The 12,521-nt window shown below is 39.5% G+C and overlaps 2 protein-coding genes across 2 annotated transcripts; both read right to left on the bottom strand.

The window, feature by feature from the left end:
- Window positions 1–1,015: 1,015 nt before the first annotated feature.
- LOC138900929 (uncharacterized) lies at window positions 1,016–1,417 on the bottom strand. Its single transcript, XM_070188592.1, has one exon. The coding sequence runs from the start codon at window positions 1,415–1,417 to the stop codon at window positions 1,016–1,018; it is 402 nt and encodes a 133-aa protein (XP_070044693.1).
- A 1,138-nt stretch (window positions 1,418–2,555) lies between these two features.
- On the bottom strand, window positions 2,556–6,722 carry LOC104118264 (ubiquinol oxidase, mitochondrial). Its single transcript, XM_009629476.4, has 4 exons — window positions 6,032–6,722; window positions 4,348–4,476; window positions 3,189–3,677; window positions 2,556–2,897 (listed from the first exon to the last, which is right to left on the bottom strand). The coding sequence occupies exons 1-4, from the start codon at window positions 6,449–6,451 to the stop codon at window positions 2,838–2,840; spliced, it is 1,098 nt and encodes a 365-aa protein (XP_009627771.1). The 5' UTR covers window positions 6,452–6,722; the 3' UTR covers window positions 2,556–2,837.
- Window positions 6,723–12,521: the final 5,799 nt, after the last annotated feature.

Genomic DNA, 12,521 nt, shown 5'->3' with positions numbered 1-12,521 from the left:
CATCTTTTATTTTTCCTACATTTTCTTCTAAAGTGAGTTGTGTGTGATCAACTGTCTTTTTGCCTGTTCCTAGTTTCAATTTTAGATTTTCAGATCTAAGCTCTAGGACAGTTGTGTCAAGTGCATGAACCTGATTCTTCAACACAATATTTTCACATACAGTTTCACTAGCCCTAAGTTTCAGGTTTTTGCACTTAGCCTTCAAAATCACACATTCTTTAGACATCCATTTCGTTATTTACATCCTCAGATTCATCAATTAGCTCTAGTAGCAACTAAGATAATCTTTCTTTAGACAAAAAAATAATCTTGTCTTTGCGATGAAAGACACTTATCTCAGTTTCTTCATCAGATTCTCCAATGGCCATAAGTGCTCGTTCATCCTCATCATCATCATCTGAGCTTTCTCCCCAAGCAGCGGCCATAGCCTTGGTTGATCCTTTGTTGTTGTTTTCTTGGGTTGAACCTGTTCCTTCTTCCTGTTCCTTCGTTCAACTCTTTCCTTCTTCCATTCAATTTTTCACAAAGGACAGTTTTTGATGTGATGATCAGACTTTCCACACTTGTAGCAGCCATCATTGGTTTGCTTCTCATGAGCTTTTGCCTTGTTGTAGCTTCCACTTCTTGAAGAACCCTTTCCTCTCCTCAGGTACTTCTTGAAGTCTTTGGTGATCATAGCCATTTCATCATCTTCCATATCAGAACCTTCAGTGATTCTGAGTGCCAAGCTCCTTTCCTTCTTAGATAAATCCATCTTCATGGTTTGTATCCTAAGTTCATAGGCAGTGAGATTTCCAATCAATTCATCTAGTGGGAGAGTGGCAATGTTCTTTGACTCCTGGATGACAGTGATCTTGCTTTCCCAAGTGATTGGCAAAATCCTAGTAAGTATCTTCTCAACCCTCTCTTCTTCAAGAATAATCCTTTCAAGAGATTTTAGTTCATTTGTCAGTGTAGCAAACTTTGTGTACATCTCTTGAATGGTTTAACCATCCTTCATAGCAAAGTTCCCATACTAAGGGTACAATAAAGTCCCTCTAGATCTCTTCACTTGAGTAGTTCCTTCATGAGCCACCTGTAGTGTGTCCCAAATTTGCTTAGCAGTGGCACAACCTTGGATTCTGCTGTATTCATCAGGACCAAGTCCACAAACAAGCCTTTTCTTGGCTTTAGCATTCTTCTCCCACTTCTTCAAATCCTTAGCAGTGCAATCCGCTCTTGTCTTTGGCACATCTACTCCTTCAGTATTTTCCTTCAATGTAGCTAGTGGACCGCTAATGGCAATGTCCCATAGCTCATAGTCCTCTCCTTGAATGTGATCTCTCATTCTGTTCTTCCACCAAGAGTAGTACTGACCATTAAAGAGTGGTGGCCTAGCAGTGGATTGTCCTTCCCAGTTTTCAGGTGGTGTACTCATCTTGATTTTCTCCTAAGGTGTTAGCCTCTTCAGGGATAACCTGATCTAATACCCATTGATATTTTGTACTTCAATACCACACAAGAGGGGGGGAGGGGATGATTTGTGTGGTGTCCAATTTTTCGCATGCACCTATTATAGAAGGACTTGGTTCTTCTATGTGTTCCTTATACTACTGTTGCGGAATAATAAATGTGGAAAGTAAAGAACACATGTATTTTTACGTGGAAAACACCTGGCTTAAAAGGTGAAAAAATCACGACCTACTACTTAATAAGATTTTCCCCAACACTTCACTAAATCACTGAGACAAAAATAGCATTTACAAAACTCTTTGTAAACCTAAGGATTACCTCTAACTCTTTGTGGCAACCAACCTCTAGCTGTTGCGACAACTTCAAGTTAACTCTAACTTGAATACAACACTCAGAGTACCTAGTACAATTGCTTCTAGATAAAGCTGAAAGGTACAGCTCAAAAGCACTACTACAATGAAATTAAAATAAAAGACAAACACTTGGAACTGGTTCTTCTATCTAGTTCATGTAACTTCAAGTTCGCACACTTGAATCACACATGAATTGTTTGCAAAATGCCTTGTTATTTTTCTCTCAACTCTCGTTTAACTTCAGCGTTTGTGCATACCCGTAAAATGAGAACATCCTACAATATATAGAGTTAGTAGAATAGGAAATAACTAGAGTTCTAATGCTATACTCTTACATGGTGGAAAAGTTCCAGTTATCTTCAACTTCTAACTCCTCCCTTATCTAGGACAGAGTTCTTATCGAATAAGGAGTCCTTCTCGTTGTCACTTATGCAACCTTTTCGTTCAGGAGATATCAAATATAATCACTTAAGCTTATTTCCTTCACGTGCATGCCTTGTGCTCGAATTTGCCCGTGTCTGTGCACACTATGTATGGACCTGGTTCATGCTTGAATTCCTTTGTCAATATCAAAACAAACTTCACTTAGACCAACAGATCAGGCGATGGATTTTGCTTCCTTTTTAGTTCTATTGCTAGATTATTTCAATAGGACTTTCTTGCCTTAGTAGAACTTCATGTGTTATGCGTAAAATTCCGGAGGATCCTGTCCTTTCCCCATGAATTCTGGAGATAAAAGATTACCAAGCATGAGTTCAATCGAAAAGGTTCATTTAATAAAATTTTGTCGGTGGTATCACAGTGTCTCATACTTTCCCCAGGTTTTTCATTTAAATATAAACATATTGCATCTCTTTGGAGAGCAATAGCGCATTTTTACCATACCACTATGCAGGAACTGAGCAGCAGTTTAATCCATACATTACATCTGCTACTTCTAGATATTTCATTACCAATCTTCAGAATGGACCCATGATCTACAACAAAATATGGAAAGCAGAACAACTCCGCAAGAGAGAATAGTATGTAGATTTAATGGTAACCTACAGGAGCAGCTGCCTCCTGCAATTTCTTTCCTTGATAATGGATATCCTGCAAAGCAGGTGCAATAACTAAATCAGCTGCACAATAATTTTTGCACATAATGCCAACTGGAGATAAAATTGCCAGCTACAAACGTGTAAAGTCTCAGTGATGTTTAAGTTTGATCTAAGAAACAGAATAAAGTACTATCAGCAGGGTAACTAGAAAAAAGACATCACTGACAAAGGACAATGCGGTATGACATGTAACAAATAGGAACAAATTTTATATATTTCCTACAAAAATCTGAGAAAATAAGCATCGACCCCATACACCACCAAACTGAAGATAGACACTTACAGATGCAAAATGGTTAACATCTCTATGATGAGCTTCATCAGCACGGATGACAGTAATAACATGCTTTAGAGTTGCATCCTTAGGCAGTCTCCAGTAGTCAATTGCAATGGCAGGAGCAGGAATATTTTCAATTTCAGCACGATCAATATCATTCAGATACAAAGTATAAGAGTGTATAGCTTCCTCTTCCAGATACCCAACTATTCTGTGTCCAAGCTTGGGGGACAGCACGTAAAGCACAAAATAAAAGTTGAAAAAGACTCCCTGCACCGCAAGAACTAACAGCCTCTCATACCATTTAGGTTGCACTAGCTCCACCATAGTCATCAGATGCATCCTCTCATTCTCGGCTTCTTCTAGTAATGCTTTTATCCAACCACCACTTTGCTCAAACTTGCGCAACGACCTCAGATGTAACAGCATACCTCCTACCATTCCGGGCACACCAGCCACTGTTTCCAACATCATTGCACGGCAACCGTATTTTTTCTGCAATAGAGATCAGAGATTATCAATGGTGTCAAGAAGCTGATGCATGTAAAAGCAACTCACAGAATTGCTGATGTGGTGTCCAGAACACAAAAGTATTTATTTTTCCTTTTTTTAACAGAAAGGTGCTCTTAGATAGTCCATCAAATACTAAGTGTTGTGATTTTGTCACGTGTTTCCTTTTGCAAAAACATGTACTCCTACCGTAGAAGGTTTAAGTAAAGAGCTCATTCTCTGTGACATCCCTGCTCAGTGTGCCATCGGAGCAATTGGCCACATGTACATAAATTCATCGCCAGACCTTTCACATGACATGTGAATGGTCGGTTGCACAAACTGAAGGTGGTGGCGATCAACAGACTGAATCAGTATATGCCTGGAATAGATGCTCCATTTTACAGTTTGGATCACATATCATTTTCCAAAATGACACATGTTGACAACTCCAGTTACTTCAATAACAACCCAAAGCTCAAGTGAATTGGACTCCATTATTTAGCATTTCTATTTATGTAATAAGATGCTAGTACAAGCTCTTTTTAAGAACTTCAAGGTAAAATCGAGATCAAGAAGTTATAAGGAAGCTTGGTTTCCAAAGAAGTAGTAAAAAGTAGTCATCTAGCATTTGATTGGATAACAGATTCCTTACAAAGTTGAGTGGAAAGCAAACCTTAAAGAGTAAATCTGTCGGAATCCTGAGAAGTTTCACTGTCCAATAAGCAACCTTATCAAGGAATGCCTTGGGTACATGGTGCTTGCTTAGATCAATGGACAAGTCAGCTTGATATGTCTCCCATGGCTACAAACGAAACGGAGAATTAGATATGCATAACTTAATGAAAGACAAGATTTCCTTTTCTTTAGAGCACTAAAACATGACAATTTCTGACTTAATACTTTACATAGCATCTTGTCCCAGGGACAAGGAAAGGATCACAAGAAAGTTTCGCTAAAACATGTACAAAATTCCTACTTAATACACTGAAAAATCAGAGTAGACAAAAGAAGAATGAAACAACTACAACTCTTCTATACATCAGTGATGTACTACTGAAACATCACTCCATAATATATTGAAATTTTACTCCACCTACCCTCAGAGAGTGAGAAAGTAGGAGATGCTAAAACAGAGATTACATGGATGACAAAACCTAGCAAGACAAAATTACGAAAAGTTTAACCACCTATTCCGGGAAATCATTTCCTTCTGCATGTTAAAGTAAGGTAGAAAGCTGATCAGCAAGGCGATTCAAATAATTGTTTTGAACCGTGAGATAAATACTGATAAAAATTATAGCAAAAGAACGGATCCCATTATCCAAGAGTGAAAGTGAAAGGCTTTCATTATACGGTATACTAGGTCAATCATGTAAATGTTACTTCAAATTCGAGAGACGCTGCTTCGTTGTGTTTTGCGCCCTTCTTTAATAAAGTCTAACCTTGCAACAAAGGTGCATTTGGCTTGAACCTTGAACTCAATAATAAAATTTCCCGTGTCTAGGAGTGTCAAATAGGTAGTTTGAGGATTGAATCAACTTGGACTAAACAATGGGTAATAATCTAAGCCAACGAACTCAAAACTATTTTTTCATTTATTTGTTTTTTAAATAAATTGTTTAATTATCGAGCAGACTAAGAACAACTTTATCTAGCCAAAACAGATAAACACAAATCAAACCAACCAAAAAAAAAAATGTTGTTAAAAAGTTTTCATATGGGTCAAACTTTCCCCATTATAATCAATTGACCCATAAATAAATTTATTTCCAACTCAACCCGTCTAAATTTAGCTGGATTAAGATTTTAAGAATCAAGTGTGACAACCCTATGTCACGATCAGGGGAGCTCTATGAAAGGATATAGCAGTACTGCTAACTTCTTTAGATGCAAGTTATTAGTTATAAGATTGTTTATCAAAATGAAAAATCTTAAGCAGGTTCATCATTTGGAACTGATTAGAATTAAAAAAAATTTAGTCAACAGCGTGTGAGGAAGTTGGTCATTTCATACATATGTACTCTATATCCGGAAAACCTCAAATTATTATGGACGTTATAAGAACATGTAGTTAATTTATATTTCTAACCGGAAACTAAGGATAGTTTTTTTTAAATCAGCAACTTCAAACACTAATATCAAACTCCGAATTTGCAAAATCAAGTAGTCATCAACTAGTAATTAATGTATCCACAAAGATATAAACCAGTAATTGAAACAGAGTAAACAGACATGGAAAGTAGGAGAGAAAGTAAGCAGCAGTCCATCAACTTTGCCTGTTACTATTGTGTTTGAAAATTAATTGATTGAAGAAATATGTAGAAGTAACGAGTTGTACACTTGTGATCATCACATACCATGAAGCAATTCCAAGGCCACACAGAGCCATCTTCTCTAGTAATCTTTGGTCTCGAGACGCCCCAATAGCTGGAAACAACAACTTGGTCGTTTTTTCTTTCCATCTTCTCCACAGAAGCATCGCTCGTTTTCTCGCCTTTCTCATCCTCCTTCCTCACCGTAGTGGACGACGACGTTGACTTCTTCGTTGGCGGTTCACTAGCGGAGCTCATCATCCTCCACCACTGACCAGAAAATCCCAGCCGCTTGCCACTCATCATCACAACTGACTCACTACTCGGCTTATGAACTTCCGCCGCCGCCGTCGCCGCTGATGACGACAGAGACGACGGCGATGACAAGGACGATATGCAACGTTTACAGTTACTGCCAGAATTAACCAACCGCCTCATCACCGACCTTGCCAAGAACTGATTCATCTTTCGATAATTGGAGCTGCGCTAGCGTTGAAATCGGAATTTTGATTATTTAATTTATTCAGTGGAAAAAGCGGTTAACTGAACACTCTCAGAGCAGAACATGGTAAAGTTAAAACACATGACGGACGTTGTACGTTCAGTTTAGTGACGGTTAAACTTGAAATGGAGGTTAAAATTGGCAGAAGATTACAAATCTGCAAAACAATTGTAGAGGTAGCTGCATGCAGAAGATTCAACCTACGGGCATCTGCATTTACCAATGCTCCAAAGTTGACTGATAGAGATAGACTCGTAAAAGTAAACGTGGGCCTTTATTATATTGAAACGTGGCGGTAATGACTGTGGAAATAAACGATGAGTCTTGAGTAAAGCGTAGCGACTAGCGAGAAAAAGAAAAGTTGGTGACGACGTTGAGCACGTGACCCCGGTCGAGTAGCTGCATCTCACTCATATTTATGGCTCCCAACCCAAAGTATGCTTCATTTGCACTAAAGAGACATAAATAGATTAAAAAAAATATCGGCATCATTTTATATATAGTGCAGTTATTTATCGCGCTATATTTTAACGATAGTTTTGTTCGTTAAGATATTTATCGCGCTATATTTGAACTTAAAATGGGTGGGAGACATAGCGCGCATATATAAGGCGCTATAATATAGCGCCTTATATATGCACGCTATACATATATAAAAAATCGTGTCATCTCATTCCCCCACCAGACGCAAACCAGCAACCCCTATTTTTAATTCCCAGCGGCCCCCCTATTTTTAAAGCAAAAAAATTCATTGGAACCCACCGGTCCCATAAAAAGTGTAGATTCTCGGTATTATAGCAAGATAACATCGGATCTAAGGCGTTATCGCGTAGTGAATTATTCATTTCGGCCCCCAAATCATCAAATCTTCACCTTTCAAAAAATTTAAAATCGAGGTATTCCGACTTATTTTTTTGTTAAAACTCATGTATAAAAAATGCATATTAGTTGTTTTTTACTGTGATATATGTTCTTTCGTGATTGTTTTGCGATTTAATTAATTTGTTATTTTTTATCTGGATTAGATTATTATTGTGCTAAAAAATTAATAAAATAGAGAAATTGTTAATTTATGAATAATTAATGTTATTAGTTGTTATAAAAAATATTTATTAGTTATTTTTTACTGTGGTATATGTATTTTCATGATTGTTTTGTGATTAAATTAATTTGTTTTTTGTTATCCGGATTAGATTATTTATGTTCTAAAAGATTAGTAAAATAGATAAATTATTATTTTATGAATAATTAATGTCATTTAGTTACCTTTAGTGTTATGCTGTGCCGGTAATTTTAATGTAGTGCCCGTAATTATAATGTAGTGCCCTTTAACGTAGTACAATGTAGTGCTCTTTAGCGTAGTATCTTTGTAGTTATTGAAATTAATCAGTTTATTACCTATTAACCCTAAAAATATCTGAAAAAAATGATAGTTCAAATACAAACTCTCTTGAATTCTAGTCAACAAATGTAAGAAAATAACATAAAAAGCAACATTATTTGTCAAACTAATTATTTGTATATGAATACTTATTAATTAAATAATGTATTCATAGAAAAATTAATTATTTAATTCTATTATACCCAAAAAAAGGTGAATAAGAAAGAAACATATAAAATAATAAACAACAACAACAACAACAATAACAACAACCACCCAGTAAAATCCCACTAATGGGGTCTGGGGAGGGTAGTGTATACGCAGACCTTACCCCTACCCCGAAGGAGTAGAAAGCCTTTTCCGAAAGACCCTCGGCTAAAAAAAAAAATAAAAAGACAAAATGACAAAAAGGAGACAATATTAGTATCACAACAATAATCATAGGATAAATAGGAACACCATGAAATCTAGAAGAAAGAGGCAAAGCAAAGGGAGACAATATTATTAAATATTAGTATCACCACAACAATCATAAGAAAAATAGGAACACCATGAAATCTAGAAGAAAGATGCAAAGCAAAAGCGATAGCTAGTAAATAGGACATGCGCTGAAAAGCGAAATAGTAAGTCACAACATTGCCACTAGCTATCTTAGACAAAACCCCTACATGGCTAGTCCCACAATGGTACGAAGTAAGGCACGACTCAACTACCTCCTAACCTACAACCCTAATGCTCGACCTCCACATCTTCCTATCAAGTGACATGTCCTCGGAAATCTGGAGCCTCGCCATATCCTGCCTGATCACCTCTCCCCAATACTTCTTAGGTCACCCTCTACCTCTTCTCGTGCCTTCCACAACCAGCTGCTCACACCTCCGTACCGGAGCATCTGGGCTTCTCCTCTGAATATGTCCGAACCATCTAAGTCTCGCTTCCCGCATCTTGTCATCAATGGGAGCCACATGCACCTTCTCCCGGATATCATCATTCCTAATCTTATCTATCCTAGTGTGCCCGCACATCCACCGCAACATCCTCATTTCTGCTACTTTCATCTTCTGGTTATGTGAGTTCTTAACGGGCCAACACTCAGCCCCATACATCATGGCCGGTCTAACCACCGTTTTATAAAACTTACCTTTGAGTATCAGTGGCACTCTCTTGTCACACAGGACTCCAGATGCTAACCTCCACTTCATCCATCCTACCCCAATACGGTGTGTGATATCCTCCTCGATCTCCCCTCCTCCCTGGATAACCGAACCAAGGTACTTGAAGTTGCCTCTACTCGGGATGACCTGCGAATCAAGCCTCACATCCACACCCTCTTCCCCTGGCTCAGCGCTGAACTTATACTCCAGGTATTCCGTCTTCGTCCTGCTGAGCTTGAAACCCTTAGACTCAAGAGCCTGTCTCCAAACCTCCAGCCTCTCGTTAACACCGGCTCGCGACTCATCAATCAGAACTATGTCATCGGCGAATAGCATGCACCATGGCACATCCCCTTGAATATGGTGTGTTAACGCGTCCATCACCAGTGCGAATAAGAACGGACTGAGAGCAAAACCTTGGTGTAACCCCATTACAACCGAAAAATGCTCAGAGTCGCCTCCTACTGTCCTAACCCGAGTCTTAGCCCCATCATACATGTCCTTAATCGCCATAATGTATGGAACCGACACACCTTTTTCCTCCCGGCATCTCCAGAGAATTTCTCTAGGAACTTTGTCATACGCTTTCTCTAGGTCAATAAACACCATGTGCAGATCCTTCTTCCTCTCTCTGTATAGTTCCACCAACCTTCTAACAAGGTGTATAGCTTCTGTAGTCTAACGACCTGGCATGAACCCGTACTGGTTTTTGGATACAGACATTGTCATCCTCGCCCTCGCTTCAACCACCCTCTCCCACACTTTCATGTTATGACTCAGTAATTTGATACCCCTATAATTGTTACAACTGTGGATATCACCTTTGTTCTTATACAATAGAACCACCGTACTCCACCTCCACTCATCCGGCATACTCTTCCCCTTAAAAATAATATTAAACAACCTAGTCAACCACTCCAAAGCTGCTCTCCCCACACACTTCCAAAATTCCACCGGAATTTCGTCTGGCCCCTTCGCTCTACCCCAACTCATCTTACGCATAGCTCCCACGACCTCTTCAACCTCAATACGCCTGCAGTACCCAAAGTCAGGGTGACTCTCGGAATGCTCCAATTCACCTAGCACAATATCTCGATCCCCTTATTCATTCAAAAGTTTATGAAAGTAAGTATGCCATCTCCTCTTAATCTGGGCATCTTCCATTAATACTCTACCATCTTCGTCCTTGATGCATCTCACTTGGTCCAAATCCCGAGCCTTCCTCTCTCTCAACTTGGCCAGCCGGAATAACTTCTTCTCCCCACCTTTTCCCCAATTCCTCGTACATACGACCATAAACCACATGCTTAGAATCTGTGACCGCCAACTTAGCTTCCTTCCTAGCTGCCTTATACCTTTCCATGCACACTCGCCTCTCCTCCTCACCTATGCTCCCCACTAACTTCAGGTACGTCGCCTTCTTTGCTTCCACTTTACCTTGGACCATTTCATTCCACCACCAGTCTCCTTTGTGCCCACCAGATACGCCCGTCGAGACCCCTAACACCTCTCTCGCAGCCTCCCTAATATAGTCTGTTGTCGCTAACCACATAGTGCTCGCGTCACCACTGCTCCTCCAAGCTCCCATAGCCGACAATCGCCCCTCCAACGTTTGGGCTTTATCCTTAGTTAAGGCTCCCCACATGATTCCCGGTCTTACTCGAGTAGACCTTTTCCTCCTCTTTAACGTAATACCAACGTCCATCACCAAGAGCCTATGCTGCGTTGCGAGTATCTGACCCAGAATCACCTTGCAATCCTTACACAACCCTCTGTCACACCTCCTGAGGAGGAGATAGTCAATCTGGGTCTTCGCTACCGCATTTTGAAAAGTAACCAAATGCCCCTCCCTCTTCCGAAATCTAGAGTTCGCAATCACCAACCCAAAAGCCTTAGCAAAGTCCAACAACGATGTACCTCCTCCGTTCCTCTCCCCAAAACCAAAGCCTCTATACACCTCGCCATAACCACCTGCGGTCGACCCAATATGCCCATTGAAATCCCCTCCTATGAATAGCTTCTCAGCAGGCGGAACCTGGTGCACTATCTCATCTAACCCTTCCCAGAAGCGCCGTTTAACTACCTCATCTAGGCCCACATGCGGCGCATAGGAGCTAACGATGTTTAGGGTGCACTCTCCAACCACCAACTTAATAATCATCAATCTATCATTCACTCGTCTAACCTCAACTACAGATTCTCTAAGTTCCCTATCCACCAAGATGCCCACTCCATTCTTACCTTTCTGGACTCCTGAGTACCAAAGTTTATACCCGTCCACGTCCCTCGCCCTCGACCCTACCCACCTTGTCTCCTGGACACACGCTATATTGACCCTCCTCTTCTGGAGGATCTTCACCAACTCTATAGATTTACCCGTCAATGTACCTACGTTCCATGACCTAATTCTCAACCTACAGACACCCTTGTTCCCTTTACCTCCCTTGCCTCCCGCCCCACCCCCTAAACCCTGCCCTACCTCCCGCCCCACCCCCGTTCCCCCCGAGGACATGACCTCACTCGACCATCCCAGACCACAGCTACTATACCTACGGCAGAGTAAGGGGAATCACTATCACACAAGGCAACAGACCAAACCAGAAGAATACAAGTTGCAACAACAGGCACACTAATATGGTAAATAAACTAGTACGAGATAAGATGCCAGCAATTTAACTCACACAACATAGGGAAACTGGAAAACGGGAGGTACCAACTCCCGCGAGCAGAATAGAAAATTCAAAGCAAGAACAATAGAACCTGAAGTCACCACGAGTGCCGAGAAAGGTGTTGTCCATAACAACTATGTTTTGGAATCCACTATACTGCTGTTTTATAAAGCTTATACAGCAAAGTTCTTTCACAAAGGAAAGAGAATGTGTCGTATATCCTTTTCAATTAGAATCAGATCTACAAGTGTTCTTCTTCGATTTACCAGCTGCTCGAATCAATCCGGGAAGTTCTTCAATCGAAACAAGTGTTCTTCGACTGATCAAACTCGGCTCAAAATTTTCAGTCCAATCTCAGTCGATACATTACCAAACAAACTCAAACTTTCAATTTCTACTTCCAAGTTACTCCAAGTTACTCCAAAATCAAATCCAGTGTTCAATTTGTGCAAACAATTGCCAAACATAAAATAATAAACAAACATATAGAATAACAAACTAACATATAAAATAAGAATCAAACATATAGAATAATAAACTAACATATAAAATAATAAATTAACATATAAAATAATAAATTAACATATAAAATTATAATATAGAAAATGTATCAACCTAAGTAACAATATAGTAAAAATATCGATTAAATATTAATATAAAAGATATTGCAATATATTTAAAGATGTTAAGCAATTAAAAAGAAAAATACCTTAATTAATATTTTTCAATTTATAGATATCGTCATGGATGTTCCCCCTGTGATCTCGGACCTGCATCTCTAGAGCTACTGTTGCTACAGGCCAACCATATGTCTTCATGCAAATGGGAT

Source organism: Nicotiana tomentosiformis, chromosome 1, assembly GCF_000390325.3.
Source record: "Nicotiana tomentosiformis chromosome 1, ASM39032v3, whole genome shotgun sequence".
In the NCBI taxonomy this organism is placed as follows: domain Eukaryota; kingdom Viridiplantae; phylum Streptophyta; class Magnoliopsida; order Solanales; family Solanaceae; genus Nicotiana; species Nicotiana tomentosiformis.
Note: the sequence above shows the minus strand (reverse complement) of the source record. Positions and strands in the feature narration are given on the sequence as shown.